The sequence below is a fragment of the Poecile atricapillus genome, chromosome Z, assembly GCF_030490865.1.
Source record: "Poecile atricapillus isolate bPoeAtr1 chromosome Z, bPoeAtr1.hap1, whole genome shotgun sequence".
NCBI classification, from domain to species: domain Eukaryota; kingdom Metazoa; phylum Chordata; class Aves; order Passeriformes; family Paridae; genus Poecile; species Poecile atricapillus.
The window spans coordinates 72,872,937-72,893,367 of record NC_081289.1 but is presented as its reverse complement, the minus strand read 5'-3'; the positions used below and the strand labels follow the sequence as shown (position 1 = coordinate 72,893,367).

Here is a 20,431-nt window from a genome sequence, read left to right as displayed (position 1 = left end):
TGAGTGCTGTGTGGCTTCCCAGTTTATTATTTTTGCAGCTTCCTGTTCCTTTAGTTTGGTATATTTGTGTTGGAAATTCTGATGACAATCTCTCCAGTTTATCACAGTGCTTATGCTGGTCAATAGCAATTGAAAAGATGGTTTTTTCTTTTTTTTTTTTTTTTTTTTTGAGAATTTAAGAATTAAAAGAAGCAGCTTGGTCTGTTAATGTAATAAAAAAGGTTTGATTCTCCTTCAGCAGTATGGCTGACAAAATCCTGACCATAGAAACCAACATGTTGTAGTTGTGGATTGCTGTGGTACACAGAGTTTGTGATCAGTGTTGGAAGACTTCCTCTGTGACAGCTTCTAAAAGCTTCTACAAGTACATGAATTGTGGATTGTTCTTTCTGAAGGAAAATCCCAAGTACACTAAAGTCAGCTTAGGGGACAAGAAATCAAAATGTAGAGATTTTAATTCTTCACACAAAAAACAATCTTTAATGTCTACAAATAAGGTCTACAAAAGAGTCATACTCGAAAAGAAATCAGGATAAATTATTAAAATATGAAGACCACTGGGATGTGTCACCTTTCAAGAAGCATTCAGTAAAGAAAGCCCAACTTTGCTGAACTGTTTGAGGACACAGAGATAAGTCTATCTCCTCACAAACTTCTCATGAAAATAAAGTAGCTCAATATAGATACACCGTCTCCTTGTGGAACCTTGCACAAAGCTATGTTAATTGCTTGTTAATTAATTACCTTTTTAATCCAGGTGGCAGGCTTACTTGGTGAGTTCTTGTTTGTAACCCTAAACAAAAATGGCTGTTTTCTTTTTCTCATTTTAAAAAAATCTGTAGTTAATAACTGTCAATCTTAAGAACATCTTGTGCTATAAAACATGATAAAATTGAAGAGGTTGATGAGAAAAAGGTAGCGTTTTACTTTGGAAATGTTTTGTTTTGTATAATTTTGAGAAAAACTCCAGCGAAGATAATTAAAAAAAAATAAATAAATGTTGTAAGTGAAGTGAATGAATAGCTAGTCTTTTATGGTTTTTTTTAATACTTTTAGTCCAAGGAAGACCTTTTGAAGTTAAAGAGATGTTTCTGGAGGACATTTTACGAAGCACTGGGTATACAAACAAAGAGATGGTAAAGTACAAAAAAGAGAAGCAGCAAGGTTGGTGGACTTGTTAATTGTAAGGGTTGGCAATGAGAATCATTGATTGATTGAATAAACAATTAACAGGATTATTTCCTTTTAAAATACCAGAGTCAGGAGATTAAATGAGATGTGATTAGATGACAGCAAGTATCTTTAAGCTCTCAGTATTTACATTATTGAAATACTTTATGCAAAAAAATCATTTAGATTCAGTGGTTGCATTCTTTTTGCTTTCAGTTGATAATTGTCATATTTTTTATAATTATTATGTGTAGAGTTAAATATAATTGTGGGCTCTGCTCACATGAACACTAAAGAGGCATAGGATGCTCTGTACCTTTGGGTGCAAGTTAAAGTGCAGCTATTAAAGCAGGCAGGATTTTGTACATCTTGCATAAAACGTACAAGTTGTTTCCTTTAGTAACATTTTTCACTATGTTCTTCAGGCATGGATGTATTTTTATAAGTGTTAACGCTCTTGAGCTAAACATCATTGGTTTTCAGTTGATTAAATATGAGAGAAATGTCAGGTTTTTCTTTACAAACAAGCTGTGGGTCTGCTGGTATATAAAACTAGCACTGAGAGATGAAAGAAACAATGGGAAGGATTCCACTGATTGATGAATGGGCAGAAGATATTTGCCTTTACAAACAAACTGTAGGTTTGCTGATAAATGAAATTGGATATTGAAAGATGAAAGAAAGAATGGAGAAAAAACATAAATTCCATAAGAATTAAAAATTAAGAGGGAGGGTTATACAGTAGTGAGGAATCTTAGGTGTCAGGCATTCCAGGAAGTCTGAGCTCAAATACCTCCACCAGTGGGGAAAGAGAGAGGGACATGCAGCTGGGAAATTAGGATAAAAAGGAAGCTGCATCATCCAAAAATTTGAGAGACCCCAGGAAAATTCCCCATGGCCTCTCCCTTTATTCAAATAAAGTAAAAGTACTTTTCTGTCTCCTTTTTGGACATAAACCTCTGGTGTTTGTGGATTGATTTTCCTGATATGTAGATACTACTTCAGAAATTTTCCTGGCAACTGAAAGTAATGATCCCAGTGATTATTTAAAGAAAAAAAATTAAAAATGCAAACCCCAAAGCTGTAACATACAGTCTGAACTGGATATATATCACAGTGCTCAGCTCTGATCACTGGAGTGTTAAGACACTGTTTTTTTCTACTGCTTCTTCCACTCCTGTACAAAAACAAGTTGTTACATGCAGGGACTGTATCACTTGTCTTCAGCATTCCACTTCTGAAGAAAGATCTGGGCTGAGATTGTGTAGAAGGTAATTACTTAGGAATCTCCTTTAAATGCAGTAGTTTGGAATAATGGAAGCTTGGGTGGGTTAAACACCAAAATGGTGGGTTTTGACTTGTTCTTAATGCCCTTGTTTGCAGTTGTGCACTTCAGGTAACCTTAAACAGGTTGGATTGGTAGTAGCATTCTAGATTAAATAAAAGAGGTTGAACATGTAAAACTTTGACCTGCTGTAACTATTTTTTTAGCAGAAAACAATGGATAATAAAGATGACTTTAAAATTTTCTTGGGGACTACTTTGCATTCTAGGAGAGAAACAGAAGAACACTCTTGCTGAGTGGTGTTCAGCTCAAGAAAACACTAACAAACTGGCATCTCGGAGACAAAAATCGGTTCCAAGGGCAAATCAGGAGTACAAATGGTTGGATGATGGTGGTGACACAGTATTTAATCAACTAGTAAGTTTTTCCTTTTGCTGGAAGAGACATTTATATTTGTCTTACACTAGTAGCCATTTAAAATTCATTTTCTAAAGATAGTGCTGTAGAGTCTCTCAGGATATTAATGTATTTTAAAGATTACTCTTTTAGGATGAATTGCTCTAGCTGAAGTGTGCTCTTCAGTTATGGTGGTTGTACACAAATTTTCCTCTGTTCAAATGGCTCAACTGCCATTGTGTGAGTAACACACAGTCAGTGCATTAACTGATACCTGAGTGCTGGATTGCTGATTGCTGCTGGGAAAATTAAGGATTCAAATTCTTTGTGGGTAATGTATGAAAATAAAGACAACTCTTGGAAGAGATTAATCTTTCAATATGGCTTTTTATCTTCAGACTGAAAAAGATGTGAATTGCCTTGAACCGTGGATAATAAAAGAAATGGATCGCTGTCTTTCTGACATCTGGTTGCATAAAGATACTGATTCCTTTGCTCAGGTGTTCCATCTTATTTTAACTGAAAATGTCAGTGGTAAGTTTATTGTTTGATTACATAAGAAAAAAGGAACCTCGAATTTACTTAGATTTCTATGGCTGCTTTTATCTCTGGTTTCAAATGTTACCTTTGCATTCTGATGCCTACTGAATAAATGGATAGGGCTAGCAGAATTAATGAATTGTTCAGTTAATTGTTTTGAAGTATTGAAAGAAGTGTGTTTCTAAATCAGTGTGGAATTCACATGGACTGACTGCAGTGATAAAGTGAGGAAACAAATCCTCTTTGGGCTGGAATTTGAAAGCAATATTTGTACTATATTTAGATGAAGAAATAACATTACTACTGGGTTTGCTGATTATTTTTTTTTACTTCTCAGTTGATTATAGGCACAGTGAAACCGGTGCAACTGCTCTGATGATTTCTTCTGGGAGAGGCCTTTTGAGTCAAGTAGAACAGCTGATCAGTATGGGAGCAAGTATCCACTGCAAATCATCCAATGGCTGGTAAAAACAAACAGAGAAACAAAAATATTTATTTGTCAATATAGGAGAGAGAAAGAAAATTCTATCATATCTAAATTAATTTGCTAACTCATCACACTGCTGTAAGAACTATAGATTTTGACAGCCTAATCTGTTTCTAACTCCTGTTAATCACATTGTTTTCTGTAAATTCTAAATTGAATTTTTAAGTAGAGTCTTGATTATGGGCTATAAACTTTTTTTTGATAGGTCTTATTTAAGACACTGGTTAGCAGAAAAACTGTAATCTACTGAACTGGACCAAAATGTTTGGCAATATTTTCTTTCATGGCATTACCTATATCAGAAAACCTTTGTCATAGGTTTCCAAATATGTTCTAGCATGTAAAAATATTTGTGAATCTGTAAAAACTCAAGTTTTGTGGTTACAAAGCATGTCTTCATATAAACAGGAAAGTTGGTTAAATAATTGCAGCATGGTAGGATAAGAATTAGGATTCCAGCGGTCTGATAATTGGTACTAACACTTAAAACTTGGGAAGGAATGCAGTTTAGAAGTAGAACAGTGAACTGCATTGTTACGAGGACAGCTTCTGAAAGACATGAAATAGCCCAATGTTTTCCGACATTTTGATGAAAAATACTGGGGTATGACTTGTTTGGATGACTTAAAGGGTACTGCAAACAAGCAGGTGATCTCTCTGTGAGGAGTGCACATTCACAGAATCACAGAATCACTAGGTTGGAAGAGACCTTCAAGATCATCGAGTCCAACCAATGCCCTAATACAACTAAACCATGGCACTGAGTGCCATATCCAGTCCTTTTTTTAAACACATACAGGGATGGTGACTCCACCACCTCCCCAGGCAGACCATTCCAGTATTTTTTATCACTCTTTTTGTGAAGAACTTTTTCCTAAAGTCCAACCTAAATTTCCCTTGGTACAGCTTGAGACTCTGTCCTCTGTGTCCCATTTTACCTCCTTGTTTCCTTATGCACTTTCAAAGGTACTCCTGCGTAAAATTCTGACATTCTTTTGTGGTAAACAACTGCAGTTATCTAAAAATCAGATAGCTGTTAACACATTTTCAAGCACTTTCAATGGAAAGTTGCAGATCCAGCAATAACAATTCTGATAAGAATACTGGAATGGATATAAAAGTCTGGTGTCAATTGTCTTCTCACCCGATGTGCTATTCATATTCATCTTTCAAATGAAAAATCTAATAAAAATACTTGTGCAACTCTTTCAGGATGGCTGTGGACTGGGCTAGGCGATTTGGACAGACAGAGGTTGTTGATCTGTTGGAATCCTACAGGTAGGCTGTAACTGCTTTGGAGAAAGAATTGTATAATATGGTGAAAGGAAATTTGAGGTTTATGTTCTTTTAATCAGAAGCAGTTTTAGCTTTTCATGCTGTAAAATCTGGACTAAATAGCAGTACCTTGTTTTTTTTTGAGAGTAGGAATATTTCAAAAACAAACAACAAAAAAACTTTTCATTCAGTATCATATCTTTGCGTTTGCACAGCTTGCTGATTCTATACTATGTACCATTTTCACATGCTTACTTTGGAAACAAATCTGTGGTGTGTTTTTATTTGTGTATTGATTATACACAATAGACATATTAAAGAAATTTTATAGATGTGACGTACACTAGGCCATTCAAGAATGATTTTTTTTTTTATTAACTTACAGTTATCATAGTTGAGGTACTGTTTTGTAAAGGTTATATTTATTATAATTTCTCTTAGTGTAGTTTCCGCTAGTGGGAAATTCTTGGAGAATATGTATCTTTTAAATATTTTTCCTTGAACACATAAATGAGAGGTATCTTTATACTTTCATTTGCTTATGGTTGTGTTTCAATGAAGTTTAAGAAAACTAAAGTTAACACTAAAAAATGAACTGGCATGCATTGTTGGGTTAACATTTAAATCAGTGAACAGTAATAGCATGGTGATTTTCTTCTGCTACACTTAAAAATTAGAATTCAAGACCAGTAGTCATATTGGTCTTGATCTAAGTTTGAGCTGATGGCAGAATGCATACCCAAAGCGGGGAACCTTGACTCTGGTCTGTGTATTTTTGTATTACAGTGCTTCATTTGGATTTGGAAATCTGGATGAAAGTTCCCTGGTCCAAAAATGTGGTAGTGACCTTAGTGCAGAGGACAGAGAACTACTGACAGCTTATCATCACAGTTTTGATGATGAAAAAGTGGATCTGGATCTGATAATGCACTTACTTCACAGCATCTCTCAGAGTTGTGATGCAGGTAGGTAACTACCCACACTCCCAGTGAATTGTTATGGATTTAGCTTCTGATGAATCATGCTCTTTTTTCAGAAATCCCCAAAAGTTAAAACCTTCCTAATGCTAGTTTATATGGCACTGATATGTATTTGAATGTTCTGTTTTTCTCTGTAAACCCACTTGCTTTTTTAGGTGCAATTTTAATATTTCTTCCTGGATATGATGAGATAGTGAACCTGAGGGACCGTATTCTTTTTGATGACAAGAGATTTGCTGATAATGCTCACAGGTAAAATCTTTAGTTTCTGTGGATTTTCATAGCTTCTTCTAAGAATCCTTAAATTGTGCTTTTTGTCTTGCATTAGATACCAAGTTTTCATGCTTCATTCAAGTGTGCAGACTTTGGATCAGAAGAAAGTGCTTGAAACTCCACCTTCTGGCATCCGCAAAATTGCAAGTATCAGAGGACTTTGTCAAATGCTACAATGATCTATTTTGCATTTTGCTTTCACAGTTACTATAGTTTTGGTGGTTTTGGGTTTTTTTCATTGCAGATTCTTTCCACTAATATTGCAGAAACCAGCATAACCGTCAATGATGTTGTGTTTGTCATTGACTCAGGCAAGGTGAAAGAGGTATGACTGCCTTAAATTTTCCTAGTGCAATTCTAAAACTCAAAGTGCACAAATTAGGGAGAACTTTTTTGTTTACAGAAGGCTGAGAGCTAATGCATGTCAGGCAACAGACCTCAATGAAAAGTTTCAACATCTGTTTGTTTTAAAACAAGTACTGTAAATAGTTAGCTGTACAAAAACCGTGTAAAAGCTAATGTAGGTTGATGTATTGATGTATCTTTTTCTTTTGTAATTTAGTATTTCTGTTGGATGTTTAAAACAAGTCCTCACTTTAGACCACCTCCTTCCTGAGACTTATACTAGGAGTTCCTTTTGTCCTACTATTGTATCAAGTTCAAAAATAATCCATTAAGTTTTTAAGCATTTTTTTGATGTGTTGAGTGCTTATTCCTAAATCATTTGTCCAAGAAAAGTGAGATAACATAATGAGACAATTTGAGACCTAGTGTATGGCTTTCAGAATGAAATTGGATTTTATAGGCGATACGCACACCAAATTTCTGAAGTTCTCATAAAAGAAAGGGGTTTTTTTTTGTAATTTTACACAATCTAAGAAAATAAGTTGGTAATTTCCAAGTGAGATAAAAAGGAAAACTTCATTCCGTATAATAATGTATTTTTGCTTGCTTTGCGATATCTCAGAACACAGCTCTAACATACCTTTTAGTGGCTTGCATTTACCTATTGACTAGAAAACTTTTAATTTTGAAAACTGTGTAGCACAAAGATACTGCAAAGGAGATAACATCATAAATTTGCTTGAAACTGAGAAGATGCCTTTGTGCCATAAGCTGCTGTATATATTGCTGTTTCACACTTTTTAGAAAACTCCTGTTAGTAATCTAAGTAACTGGTAACTTTAATTTCATGTATCCCATTCAATCTTCAGTTTATGTTCCTTTCTTTGTTTTTATAGAAGTCTTTAGACGCACTGAGTCGTGTTACAATGCTAAAAATGGGGTGGATTTCAAAAGCCAGTGCTATCCAGAGAAAAGGCAGGTAATAAATGCCTCATACTGGTTTTTAATTTTATTTAATTTTATATCCACTATCCTGTATGTTAAGAATAAAGCAGACAACTGTTTCTAGCCTAGTCCAGTGTCATGCTGGACAATGGCCAACACTTGTTCTGAGTAGGGGTTAGTGTGTATTTCCTTGGAATCATTTCCTAAGTTGTAGGAAAGGCGTTTTCCCAAAGGTCTAGGTTGTTTTCCCCCCATTAGTTTGTTCTCCTTTCTTTTTCACCCATGTAGCACCATCAGTCACAGTGTCCAGTGGATTGTTTTCCCACATTCTCTGTTGGCAAAGGATGGCCTATTTCACTTTCTCCAAATGATCCATGACTTAACAGGCCATGATCATACTCTTCCCAACAGTGTGGGTGAGGGCTTAGAAGTTTATGTGGCAACAAATGCCCCTTTAGTCAATTATATTGGCATTAAGCTACAGATTTTTGTGCATGAATGTGAGAATTTGCTGTCTCTGTTCATCCACTCGCAATTTATTTAATCTTAATTCTGTCTTTTAATCCAAGGATCACTTATGTTTAGGGGATGTGAGAGGAAGAAATGAGGTTTGCAACTTAGATTCCTTACAACAAAGGATGATTGAGATTTGGACTGGTCTTAGGTTAAAAAAAATACCCACAGCACTTTACTTAGATAAGCCTTGTTTTTCTTTCTCCAGATTTCTCAGTGTTGGGTTAAAATTACAGTGAAAAATCGCCACACTCTCAAAAATAATCCATGATAGGAAAACTCTCACTTTCTGTGTGACTTAACATTTTCTTCATAGAACTGCTTCTACTTTCCCATTCTAAGTTTCTGTGTCTGTTTGTTGGCTTTTGGTTTTGTTTTTATAAAGAAATCCTAATTTTCACGACTTTCCATATTTCATTTTCAAGGGCTGGGCGCTGTCAGCCTGGAGTCTGTTTTCGTCTCTTCAGCAGGCTCCGATTTCAGAATATGTTGGAATTTCAATCTCCAGAACTTCTAAGAATGCCGCTTCAGGTGCATGTTCACTTAGAAATTGTAACTTTAAAAAATGTAATGTCATCAAGCCATACTATTAATTGCAGCAAATCATGTGTTTGGGGGTTGTTTCTAAATCTTGGTAATCTTTTTTTGTTCTGCCTTTTAACTTCCAGGAGATTTGTTTGTACACAAAACTTCTGGCTCCAATTAATTGTCCAATTGTAGACTTTCTTATGAAAGCTCCTGATCCTCCGCCTGCTGTAACTGTGAGAAATGCTGTGCATATGCTTAAGGTCAGAAAAGGAATAGGTTTACATGGAAATTGTGTTTGATTCCAAATTTTTGGTGTAGCAGTCTATCTTACTTCAGTTTGTACTGAAGCTGTTTTTTATTACTTAAAATTTTGAAATTTTGTTTATTGTCTGTTTTCATTTTCTCTGTGAGGATATGTTTTTCCGTGTCAAGGGAAGTGAGTGCTTCAAAGTCTTTTCCCTGTTAATAGTTTGACTTGCTTTTTTAATGTTTGGGAGCAAGTCTAGTTAATGTCCAGTATTCATATTCTTTTTGCTTTCACTGCTAATTGATTTAGTTCACTGTCACTGTCCCCCTCTCCTTTGTTTGTTTGATTATAAAGCAGACCATAGATGCCATGGACGCTTGGGAAGATCTCACTGAGCTTGGTTATCACCTCACTGAATTACCCGTAGAGCCACACCTTGGTAAAATGGTGTTGTATGCTGTAGTCCTGAAGTGCCTGGATCCTGTTCTGACCATTGCCTGTGCTCTTGCCTGCCAAGACCCTTTTGTGCTGCCCACACTGGCCTCCCAAAAGCGTGCAGCCATGCTGTGCAGGAAGCGTTTTGCTGCAGGGACGTTCAGTGACCACATGGCCCTGCTCAGGTCTTTCCAGGTAACATTTCAGTTCAGAGAGTACTAATCACAGTAGATCACCCAATCAAGGTAAATAATGCATCAATCTACTTGGATATAGAGTGGTGCACTGTGATTAAGTCCTTGGAGAAGACTTTATTTTTGCCTGGTGGCTTTCCTGTATATTGGACTCATAAATTTGTGAGGGAATGCTTTTTGTGGTATGTTTTGTTGATATTTTCAAACCTTACAAAATTCTGAATTCTCCAACAATGTGCCTCTTTACATACTACTACACTGAGATCTTCAAATCATGATCTTAATGTAACAATCTTTATTAAATTAATAACTTTAACTTGACATAATGATCACTGTAGTGAGCTGGCAAAGATAATCTAATTCTTGAACAGAAAAAAGAATCCAGTTTGATACATTTGCTTTCAGAGTGGGTTTTACATTTATTTTATTGACATAAATGTAATTTTTTAAAAAAAATGCATATTCTAGTTTTAGCTTATCAAATTAATAAGAAAATGTAAAAATGTTTTCAGGCATGGCAGAAGGCACGCAGTGATGGCTGGGAGAGAGCCTTCTGTGAAAAGAACTTCCTATCCCAAGCTACAATGGAAATCATTGTCGGAATGAGAACACAGTTGCTTGGCCAGCTTAGAGCCTCAGGTAAAAAGCTTCAAAAAACCCCTTATTTTAAAGTCAAACATACAGAAATTGTAACAAAAATAATGTTCACCATTGTAATTTTCCCTACTTAATTTGAAACACATTTTCATGTACACATTCATGCCAGGGTATGGTGTAGATGAGGAAGTGTCGCTGATCTAATTGAAAGCACCCTCATCTCCACATGCCACTGCATTTCGCTGTTGAGATGAATTTCTTTGGATCTTTATGTTTTAGTAAAATATTCCCATAGGAAATGTCTTTGTATTGAAGAAAGAATTGTATTTTGTGTTAATATGAAACTCTTACCAGGAAGGATTTCAGTGCAATGGTTTCTTCTTGGTGTTGTTAAGGTTGGTAGTGGTGAAAAATGCAACAAATAAGTAATTTATTTGACCTTAATTTTCAAACTCCTTTTGAGAACCAAACACAAGCTGACATGGCACCATTTTGTCTTGTCAGGTTTTGTGAGAGCCAGAGGAGGAGCTGATATTAGAGATGTTAATACTAACTCTGAGAACTGGGCTGTAATTAAAGCTGCTTTAGTGGCTGGGATGTATCCCAATCTTGTGCATGTAGACAGAGAAAGCCTGGTGTTGACTGAACCAAAGGAGAAGAAAGTGCGATTTCATCCTACCTCTGTTCTTGGTCAAACTCAGTATAAAAAGGTAAAATCACTTTGAATTTATAGTTCACAAAAAAGAGCACTAAAATCTATCACATGTTTTAGAAATGTCTTTTTCTAGTTGTCAGTGCTTTGAAAGCAGCATGGGCATTTAACACTACAGCTTTAGAAAATATTTTTCTAACTTTTCTACTTTTTCTAAATACTTCACTAACCAGCTGATAGAAGTTGGAGTTGTTTTTTTTTCCCATTGTTTCAATTAGCCCTTTCTCTAGATGGAACAAGTCAAAATGGCAAAAAAAGCACCCCGACTTATAAAATTGTTCTAAAGATATAATGATCCCTACTCTTAAAACCAAGAAGTTCTGCTCTGAAACTTTTTTTAAACATTTCTTTTTAAAGCAAAATCTTTTGTTTTATCATGGTAGGATAATTTCTGAATCTGGTTGAATTCTCTCAAAATTTTTATTTGCATGTATATTTTTATATGTGTATATATTATACATGTATTTATTTCTCAAAATATAGAGCCACAGAATGGTTGGATGGAAGTGACCTTAAAGCTTCTTTCATTCCAACCTCCTGCCATGGGCAGGGACACCTTCCACTAGTCCAGGTTGTTGAGAGCCCCACCCAGCCTGGCCATGAACACTGCCAGTTTGAGGCATCCACAAATATCTCTGGATAAAATGGGAAATATGTTAAAATTTACATTAAATATGGGTACCAGGTATAATAGCCTAGTCTTATCTTCTCTTGCACAGATTGCCCCAGCAAATGGACAGGCTGCAGCCATCCAGGCTCTACCTACAGACTGGCTTATATATGATGAAATGACAAGAGCTCACAAGACAGCAAACATCAGGTGCTGCTCTGTTGTGACACCTGTCACCGTGTCCCTCTTCTGTGGACCAGCCAGACTGCCAAGTAATGCCTTGCAGGCATCTTCAACCTTTCGAGGTACACTGGAGCCCGGATTTGGGATGTTTCCATTGGTATACACTGGTGTGTGACAAGGAAGGCTTATTTTTAAGTAACTCTTAATACATATATTGGCTGATTTTGAAAACAACAATGTTATAATTCCTTTAGCTATTCAGGAACAGTTTGTATCAAATAGTTTGTAACAAATCTCTCAGTTTTGGGATTCCTTACACATTCATTCAGTATAGTTTGTAAGGAAATAATGCAGCCACAATATCTAATGATAATACTGGTAGTGAGAAGTGTAGTATCTATGTTCTTTTTCTACAGACTACTTTGTTTGATACTTTGAACTAGATTATTCAAACTGAGTAATTTAGAAACAATATGGCAAATAAGTCATGTTACTTCTACACATTTTTAAGATATGTTCTACTGATAATTTTTAATGTCAATCAGCTGTACTATTAACCGCAAGTAATAGAGAATATATGGAAATTTCCTTTTTTAAATTTTTTATTTAAATTGAGTGCTCTTGGAATGGAAGCAAAAATAACTGCTGCTAGTTCCCACAGTTTGAATCAAACAATACGTCCAACTAATTTCTGAAGCTTTTCTGTTCTGCTTTTAAACTGTTAACTGTAGAATAGTGTTCATGCTGATAGAATTGCACTTTAGGAAAATAAGGATTCCTAATTAATAGCCATATGTATAAATGAATACATATATGTATACATATGTATATGTATACTAGGTCTTTAAATCTGCTATTTTACTAGGAAATAGAGCCACATGTGGTTTTACAAACTGCTTTAGGCAAAAGTTGGATAGTAGCTTGTGAATGCTGGTGAAGGTACATGAGTTGAGTCAGATCACATCAGTACAGTAGCAGGACCTTCAGCAGATCTGGCTACTTGATTGCTGCTATCTGGAGCAAGGACTTTTCAGTGTATTTGCAGAAAAGAAGAGGTAGTTTTACAAATGCTTACATTTTAAAGTCAATTTTAGAAGGAAAAATATTTATTGCTGGTAATACAGTACTGTTCCGTTTTTTGTATATAAGTAGAAAAATACAGGAATGCTAATGCACCTTTTTTCTTTAATTCAGGGGGAGGAGTATCTAATGATAGCAGTGACAGTGAGATGGAGGATAAAACAACTGCTCATCTGGCACTACTGAAGCTGGATGAATGGCTCCATCTCAAACTGGACCCTGAAGTAAGTAAGAAATCGCCCTGGATTTGCTTCATGTAGAAGAATTGTAAAAAGATGTAAAAAGGTTTTTGTAACATTAGTGTAGCCAAGAATTTTCTCTAAGAATGTCATGGTCCATTTGGGTCTCTCAAACTACATACTCTGTGATTTAACTTTACTTCATGAGCTCGTCAGGAATTAAAGGGCTTCAATCCGCTTTGGCCCAGAGTTGTCTGTCATGTGAGTTCATGTATTCAACATCCAAGTTACAAGGTTTCATAACCTATCACTCATACCTTTCAATTCTTGTACCTATGAGCAAAAAGATAAAAAATAGTCACCTAAGTCAACAGTGAGAGTGCTTATCCCTCTTCCTCCATCTTGGTGTGGGTGAACTGTCTATCACACGAGGGAGCAAGAAAGCCTCAGCAGTCCAGTGCTGCTGGATCTGCTTCAAAAACTTTCTGGGTATGGGTATACCAGAAAGGTATCATACCTTTCTTGCAGTATGATGTTTTGTATGTCTGAGCTTGGCAGTTTGGTCCCTTTCCACAAGTCAGCAGATTCTGAAGGGACTGCCAGACAAAAGATAACGTCTGTAGGAGACAGCAAGCTGCAGGTGACTGTGGCAGCATAATGGCCCTTTTGCTCCTTCTGGCCTCCTGTCCTGCCTGCATGGTGCTCCATCAGGCCATAGCATGATCTGGGATAGCCAAAATCTGAGCAGGAGCTGAGAGAACAGTCACACCAGCATATTGTGTTTTTCTTTCTCTGAGAGGATAACCAAAATCAGATCAAAAAGGAGCACTTGAAGCTGGAGTGGCCAAAAGAAAGTTGCTGTCAGATTTTGGAAGGAGAAATAAAAACCTCTTTGAAATAGAAGTCTTTAGGTCATTGAGGAACTGTGGCTGTGGTAAGAGGTAGTTTGTGGATCCTGAAACACTTAAGCTTACCAGCTCTAATAATAATAATACTACTGTGTCCAAAAGAGTGATTTAAAAAAATGCATTTTAATGGAAGCATTTCTGATAACATGGGAATTAGACTATAGTCTTTTGAATTTAGTCATCACATTTGGACAGAAGTGTGTGTAAGAAAATGTCACTTAGATCTCTTTTCCCTCAGGTATGACTGAAGACCGCATGAGTATAGACTGATTTGAGGGGAAGGGCATTAAGCATGAAAAGATTGGGTTTTCTAGAAAGATTAAAAAAGAAAAAAAAGTATGTGGATTTACAATACAATGTTAAGTCTAGTACAGAGTTAAATGAAATGTTTCAAAAATAACCCTACACCCAAGGAAAAGAAAGTAAATTAACATCTTAGTTTAAATATGAGTTATTCCCCCTCCCCAAGATTGTAGTCTTGCCTTTCATTTTGAACGCTGTTTATATTAAAATGCCAGTTGCTGCCTCATAGGAAAGAGATTACCTGTCTGATCTAATTTTCATCAGTCTTTAACAGAACTGGAATTCATTACAGGCCGCTGGTATGCTGTTGCAACTTAGGCAGAAGTGGCACAGTTTGTTCCTGCGTCGTATGCGAGCTCCTTCTAAACCGTGGTCTCAGGTTGATGAAACAACTGTAAGAGCAATTACAGCTGTTCTGAGTGCTGAAGAACAGTCTGCAGGTCTGCAGCAGCCTTCAGGAATTGGCCAGAGACCAAGACCTGTGACTTGTGAAGAACTTCCTTTGGCATCTACATGGAAGTCAACCAACAGCAGAAAAAGCTCAACAGAAACTGAATTGTCTGACTCCTCTAATGCTGAAAAGTAAGATGTTGAAGTCTTCTGCTCACTGCAGGTTGCAATTTATGTATATAAGCATCACTTAAATTTCTGCTAGTAATAAAGAGGTGAAAACAGTGGAAATACCATTGAAAGGTGTTATATTGTTGTATGCTGCACTGTAATCCCAATGAGAAGTATTTCATACATGAGCCTGCTGTTTGAGAGAGCAGTCAGGAATATTGTCTATGAATTGTGATCTTTGAGAAGTAGCAGAAGAGGTTTAAAAAGCATTAAAAAATGCAGTAGCATTAAAAAACCACACATGATCAGTATGGGTTTTTTAGTTATAATATATTTTGTAGTTGCTGTAATACATGTGGTCATGCAGTAGGCTGACAGGGCGATGTAAATTGTGTAGTAACTGCTTGTGAAACTCAAGGTATGTCCTTTCTAGGGTTTCAGTGAAATCTACATCTCCCGCACTCCACCAGCCAAAGAAGTACAAAGAAAAAGACATTTTGCTCTCCAAACGATCCTCAGATGACAGATTAGCTCAGTCCTCAGTGAAACCTGCAGAAAGCAGTAGCTATCCCAGCCCCTGTGCTAGTCCTTCTTCTCCAGTATCTGGAAAGGTAGAGTTCTCAAACATATCACCCTGCTCTTCAAAAGTAATAGAATTTCTTGCTGATACCATTCTTCAGATACTGGGTATTTTACTGATAAATTAGGAACCTAACATAACTTTTCATTTATAACAGTTGCATAATAGCTCCTTCTGGAACTTAAAATTTAGACTTAATATCCTTGTTACACTAGTTTAATACAGTAAAAATAGTCTTCTTTAAACTTGTTCTAATAAACAGTGAAGGTATATTAATTTTTTTCAATTAAATTAGTATATTGTATGCACACTTCTGAAGTTTTTGGATTCTGCCTTTCTCTGTTTCTGTAATAACATACATGGATACTGATTCTCTTGAAGTATTGTGTTACCTGAGGTATCTGCCTTACTAAGACTGCTTGGGGTTTTTTGTGATGGTTATTTTAACCACATTTTAAAGAAATGTGGTTAAATTTCTTTTCTTTTTAAAGAACATATTTTTAATGAGATTTTTGTCATAGTTGTCCCTATATATTTGAATAGTAAACTTCAGTAACACTAAAGAGATCACTGAGGGGAAACCTCATGTACTCATTGAAGGATTTAGTAATTCCACTTGAGTCTTTCATCTTTTAAATTCCAGCAATGTAAAAGGAAGGATACATGTTTTCTGAAGGTAGATATGAGAGTAGTGTTCTGGAAGCTGCAGTGTAGGATGATTAATTTTGGTGTCATCTCAAGGTGTGTCAGACTTAAACCAATTATAATTTATCACTAGACTTTTTAGTCCTGTTCTGCTTTACTTGTTTTCTGCCCCTCATGGATGAATTACTGTTAAATTCCCTACTATTAATTAATTTTTTCCAGGGTTGCAAATCTCCTTCACCAAGACAAAATATGCCAGTTCGGTACTTTATAATGAAAAGTAGCAACCTGCAAAACATTGATATTTCTCAGCAGAAGGGAATATGGTCCACTACGCCAAGTAATGAAAGGAAGCTGAATGGAGCCTTTTGGGAGAGTAACGTGGTTTACTTAATATTTTCTGTTCAAGGGTCTGGATGCTTTCAGGTGAGCCTTAATCTAAAACTATATATTAGCAGTGTTTGATGGTTTAGGAGGGTGCAGCAAATGACTGTGTGTAGTGTGGACAGCTTTGCTTATGACTTCTGACTTTCTGAGAAGCAGAGCAATGTGTGAATGTCTGTGCTTGCTGAAGAAAGAGTATTTCATTCTCCTCTAAAATTTGCTTGTCCCTCAGAAGCTCAGATGGAATTGTCTCCAAGCATCATGAGTTAGAAAAATGTACCCTACATTCATTCTCTAAAACAACCAGAAAAAAACTTCCTAACTAAGTAGGGGATTGCTATATGTTTGCATGCCAAAATGTGTATTGTAAGTGAGCAAGCAGCTACAGTCAAGTCACAGGTTTCTAAAGCTAAAAAATTAATAAATTTCTTTATTAAAATTTTTATAAATAAGGGTTTTATTCACTTCCAGTTAGGAAGCTAATCATTATTCCAGAGCTGTGTCTTGTCTTCATATTCAGTGAGATATTTGTCAACAGTTTGTTGGTCAAATCTGTGGTCAACTTAAAAACTTGACCTGGTATTGCAAAGCTGCAGCCAGTTGTGAGCCAGCTAAATTCAGTTGTTCCAGATGAAGGAAGTTCAACTAACTTCTTCATATATGAGTTATTTGTCAAAGTCAGCTGAACTTAAAATCTAGTGACCCAACCAAAACACAGCTGTTTTGGCAGCACCTCTGAAGAATTGCAGTGACATATTACTTATGATGGTTTGGCAAATGCAAATGTAATACTGGAAAGTTATTTTCAGCAAGTCAGTTGATACTGAAAACTGGGCTGTTGCACTGGTGCTCTCAGACAAGAAAGTGGGGAAGCGGAGACACACTGAAGTCAGGAATGTAGGTGGTTGACCTTGCCCTGCCCTTCCAGTTTTGACAGTGTGCTGCACCCTCACGGAATGTGATATTAACTTCTCTGTTAATTTTCTCTTGTCACAACTGTCTCTTTCTATTTCACATTTATTTTTTCTTCTGTTCCTTTTATTAATTCTTATTTAAGTCTGGCTTGAAATATCTAGGACTTCTTGTCTTACAACCACAATGATTTACATGGTAAACTGCATCTTTTGTACTGCTAAGTCCTAAATGGCATAAATTCACCTGAACGGTTGATATGTTTTTTGTGGGGTTGGGTTTATGTAGGAGACCCTTTCTGGGGACGGTGTGAGACACGGCAAAGACCTCTATAGTCGAGTTAGGTGTTAGAAGTTTATTTCAGGGCGTGGGATAGAGAGAGAGAGGGAGCCTGCTATGAGCCAGCAGATAGAGCTCAAAGCGGGCTCAGAGAGAACAATACAAAATAGGGTAAGATATGAATACATGAGCTCAAGACTTAAGATTGCTAAGAAAGAGAATAACAGAACAGAAGTGAGAGAGCCAGGAAAAAGAGGCCGAGCTCTCCTATACAACCATTTATATAACCTATACCTTTGAATATTCTATTCCTTTACTAACCAATCTTTCTAAGTATACTAATACAGTAACATTTGTATGCAACCTATAGAAAACACTCTTTTTGCATATTTTTTGTTATCTCAGGGTCCTTCAGACCTTTCCTTATAATGCTGGGAAGAGGGGTCTCAGCTTGGTTTTATTGCAGGGAAAGAATGTGTTCTGGCATACCAGCCCAGTTTCTTTGAATTATTCAAACCATGCTATCATTTGTATTTCTTCCTTAGCCTTTCTGGCTACAGAGTCATATTTATAATTTCTTTCTAATTCTACCTTCCCAACAGGTTTACTTTCTGTTTGTTTGATGTGTGGGTAAATCGGGGTGTCCTTAAGTTAGATGCTGTCTTGGGTTTGGGGTGTCATTCATTTTCTTCTTGAATACTTGTCGTGCTGGAATTTTGTCCAGCTTCACTAAAGAAGGAAATAAAACCAACTTTGACTTCTTTCTTTGAAGAACAGCTACACTCTATGAATTCTGTGTAAAAGTTTGTTAACATAGAGGGAACATGAGAAGGAACAAATGGATTTCTGCAAAAATTAAGAGTAACAAGGACTTAGCAAGTAACAAGGAATATGAATGGACTATACTGTAGTAGAATATTCATCTTGATTTCCTTCTGCTTCAGGTGGTTATGCAACAGCTTTTTAATCTGTTAAAAAGCTCAAAAAACATTTAGTGATAATCTTGTCACTGAGAGACATTCCGTATGGTCAAACCCTACAAGGCATATTTGCAGTGGAAAAAGAAGTGATACTTCTAACTTTGCAGATGAAAACATTTTGGAAGCTCCAGCTTCACGTGGAGAGTGTGTGAATCACTTTGAAACTACTTTGAAAGTTTCATAGGAAGTTCAGTTATTTATCTCATTCAACCATAGACAGATAGAGTGTCATTATGTCTCTTCTTTCATATATCAATTTCTGTCCCAGGGTTTTGCTAGAATGGGATCAGCAATCGGGTGTGAGAAAAGTCAGGACTGGGGATCTGCTGGTTTTGGAGGTGTATTTAAGGTGGACTGGATCCGAAAAGAAAGCATTCCTTTTCAGTTTGCACACCATTTGCTCAACCCATGGAATGACAGTAAGAAAGTACAAATAAGTAGAGATGGCCAGGTAATGTTACTCTATTCTAAAGTTTTCTTTACTTGGTAGAATTGTGTATTTTTTATTAGCTTGTTCAGCCTTGACGTTTATCTCCACTTGTTCATGTATCTGCTAATCTGAATTCACAGTTCATTGATGTACCTTCAGCTAATGCAGAATTACTGCTGAAGTAATGTAGTTATTTTGATAAAATCAAAACAGTCTCATGCTTATGTGTTAAAAGAAATATTTAAAGGTGAATTCTTCCAAAAAGAAGTTGGGTGTGTTTTTTAGTTTGTAATTCAGTTCTAGAGATTTGCGCCTTGTTTGGTTGAGACCTGTTCTCTCAGATAGTCTGCCACACCCAAATAGCTGCAACTACAAAAAGCTGAAGAATTGACACAAAATTTCTGTGTGGCAGTTTCTGCCCTCTCCCCATCCCTTCCCAGAATATCTCCTTGATGATTCAAGAGCTAAAGTTTTTGTATCATCTTCTCTTCTTCAAAACCCCTTTCCAGTTTTAAGAAACTGGAGGAAAGAAGTACAAGGAAAGGATGGCCACATTATTTCCTGTGACCTCTTTCCACATTCTCCACCACACTTGATAGAATTCAGCTTAAAAGATGTGGAAAATAATGATGTTTAGTAGTAAGTGACTGATCTGTGGGAGGTACAAAGTATCTGGTACTTCTCTTCTTATGTATGGTGGTAGTGGTGTTCATTGGGAATTATCTTTGTGAGAACCAACATCTCACTGTGAATAAAAACACCCCAAACAGCCTGTAGGCCAGGATGGCTTGTGAAAGTTTTTATCTCCTACTGAGCCCTAGTAAGAAAACCTTGCTCTGGTGGAAGTTCTACTGTTTGTCCCAATAGCAAAAGGGATGAGCTGTTCTAGAAAGGTTGAAAGCAATCACCAGCAACCTTATCTAACAATTCAGTAATAAATAGTTTCTGTATGCTCAGTAGTAGCAGTGCAGGTAACTTCCCTCATTTCCTGATCATTTCTAGGAGCTGGAACCACAAGTTGGAGAGCAGTTGCTGCAGCTTTGGGATCGTATTCCTTTGGCAGGAAGAAAACTGACTGAGCATGCCAAGTGATGTGACAGAGGTAGTTATTTACGTGTTGCTTGCTGGTTTTGTGGTAGAGGGAAAGCTGTGCACATACAGTGTATAATTACAGTACTGTCTTTTCTTTGTAGCTTGTGGAAGACAGGTGCACTGGGTACTAATAATTCTCTAGTCATTTTGATTTTTTTCCGGCTGGTTTAGGTTGTTGAAACATCAGCCATGAGAACCAGCAGCATGTCTACAATAAAGATGAGGAAGGCGACACAACAACCTCCTGACATACCTTGTCATGCTGTGCATCTACAAGTGGAAAAATAAGAGGAAATTGTTTTGTTTTCAGTGTTTACTTGCCAGCCTGTTTTTTGACAGTTGTTTTTTTTAGAGTAGTGTGCAGTTGATACTTAAAAATACAG

At 36.4% G+C, this 20,431-nt stretch overlaps 1 protein-coding gene across 1 annotated transcript in view; it reads left to right on the top strand.

Moving 5' to 3' along the window:
- YTHDC2 (YTH N6-methyladenosine RNA binding protein C2) overlaps nucleotides 1–20,058 on the top strand; it is a 29,665-nt gene extending 9,607 nt beyond the window's left edge. Inside the window, exons 8-29 of the mRNA XM_058826340.1 lie at nucleotides 1,057–1,164; nucleotides 2,724–2,872; nucleotides 3,250–3,385; nucleotides 3,729–3,855; nucleotides 5,091–5,156; nucleotides 5,940–6,118; nucleotides 6,289–6,385; nucleotides 6,462–6,549; nucleotides 6,651–6,731; nucleotides 7,648–7,730; nucleotides 8,635–8,740; nucleotides 8,878–8,997; nucleotides 9,342–9,614; nucleotides 10,126–10,252; nucleotides 10,715–10,920; nucleotides 11,642–11,837; nucleotides 12,910–13,019; nucleotides 14,478–14,767; nucleotides 15,180–15,357; nucleotides 16,194–16,397; nucleotides 18,795–18,977; nucleotides 19,959–20,058. Coding sequence (XP_058682323.1) covers nucleotides 1,057–1,164; nucleotides 2,724–2,872; nucleotides 3,250–3,385; nucleotides 3,729–3,855; nucleotides 5,091–5,156; nucleotides 5,940–6,118; nucleotides 6,289–6,385; nucleotides 6,462–6,549; nucleotides 6,651–6,731; nucleotides 7,648–7,730; nucleotides 8,635–8,740; nucleotides 8,878–8,997; nucleotides 9,342–9,614; nucleotides 10,126–10,252; nucleotides 10,715–10,920; nucleotides 11,642–11,837; nucleotides 12,910–13,019; nucleotides 14,478–14,767; nucleotides 15,180–15,357; nucleotides 16,194–16,397; nucleotides 18,795–18,977; nucleotides 19,959–20,048 — 3,197 coding nt within the window. The 3' untranslated portion in view covers nucleotides 20,049–20,058. The remainder of the gene's footprint in view (nucleotides 1–1,056; nucleotides 1,165–2,723; nucleotides 2,873–3,249; nucleotides 3,386–3,728; nucleotides 3,856–5,090; nucleotides 5,157–5,939; nucleotides 6,119–6,288; nucleotides 6,386–6,461; nucleotides 6,550–6,650; nucleotides 6,732–7,647; nucleotides 7,731–8,634; nucleotides 8,741–8,877; nucleotides 8,998–9,341; nucleotides 9,615–10,125; nucleotides 10,253–10,714; nucleotides 10,921–11,641; nucleotides 11,838–12,909; nucleotides 13,020–14,477; nucleotides 14,768–15,179; nucleotides 15,358–16,193; nucleotides 16,398–18,794; nucleotides 18,978–19,958) is intronic.
- The last annotated feature ends 373 nt before the right edge of the window (nucleotides 20,059–20,431 follow it).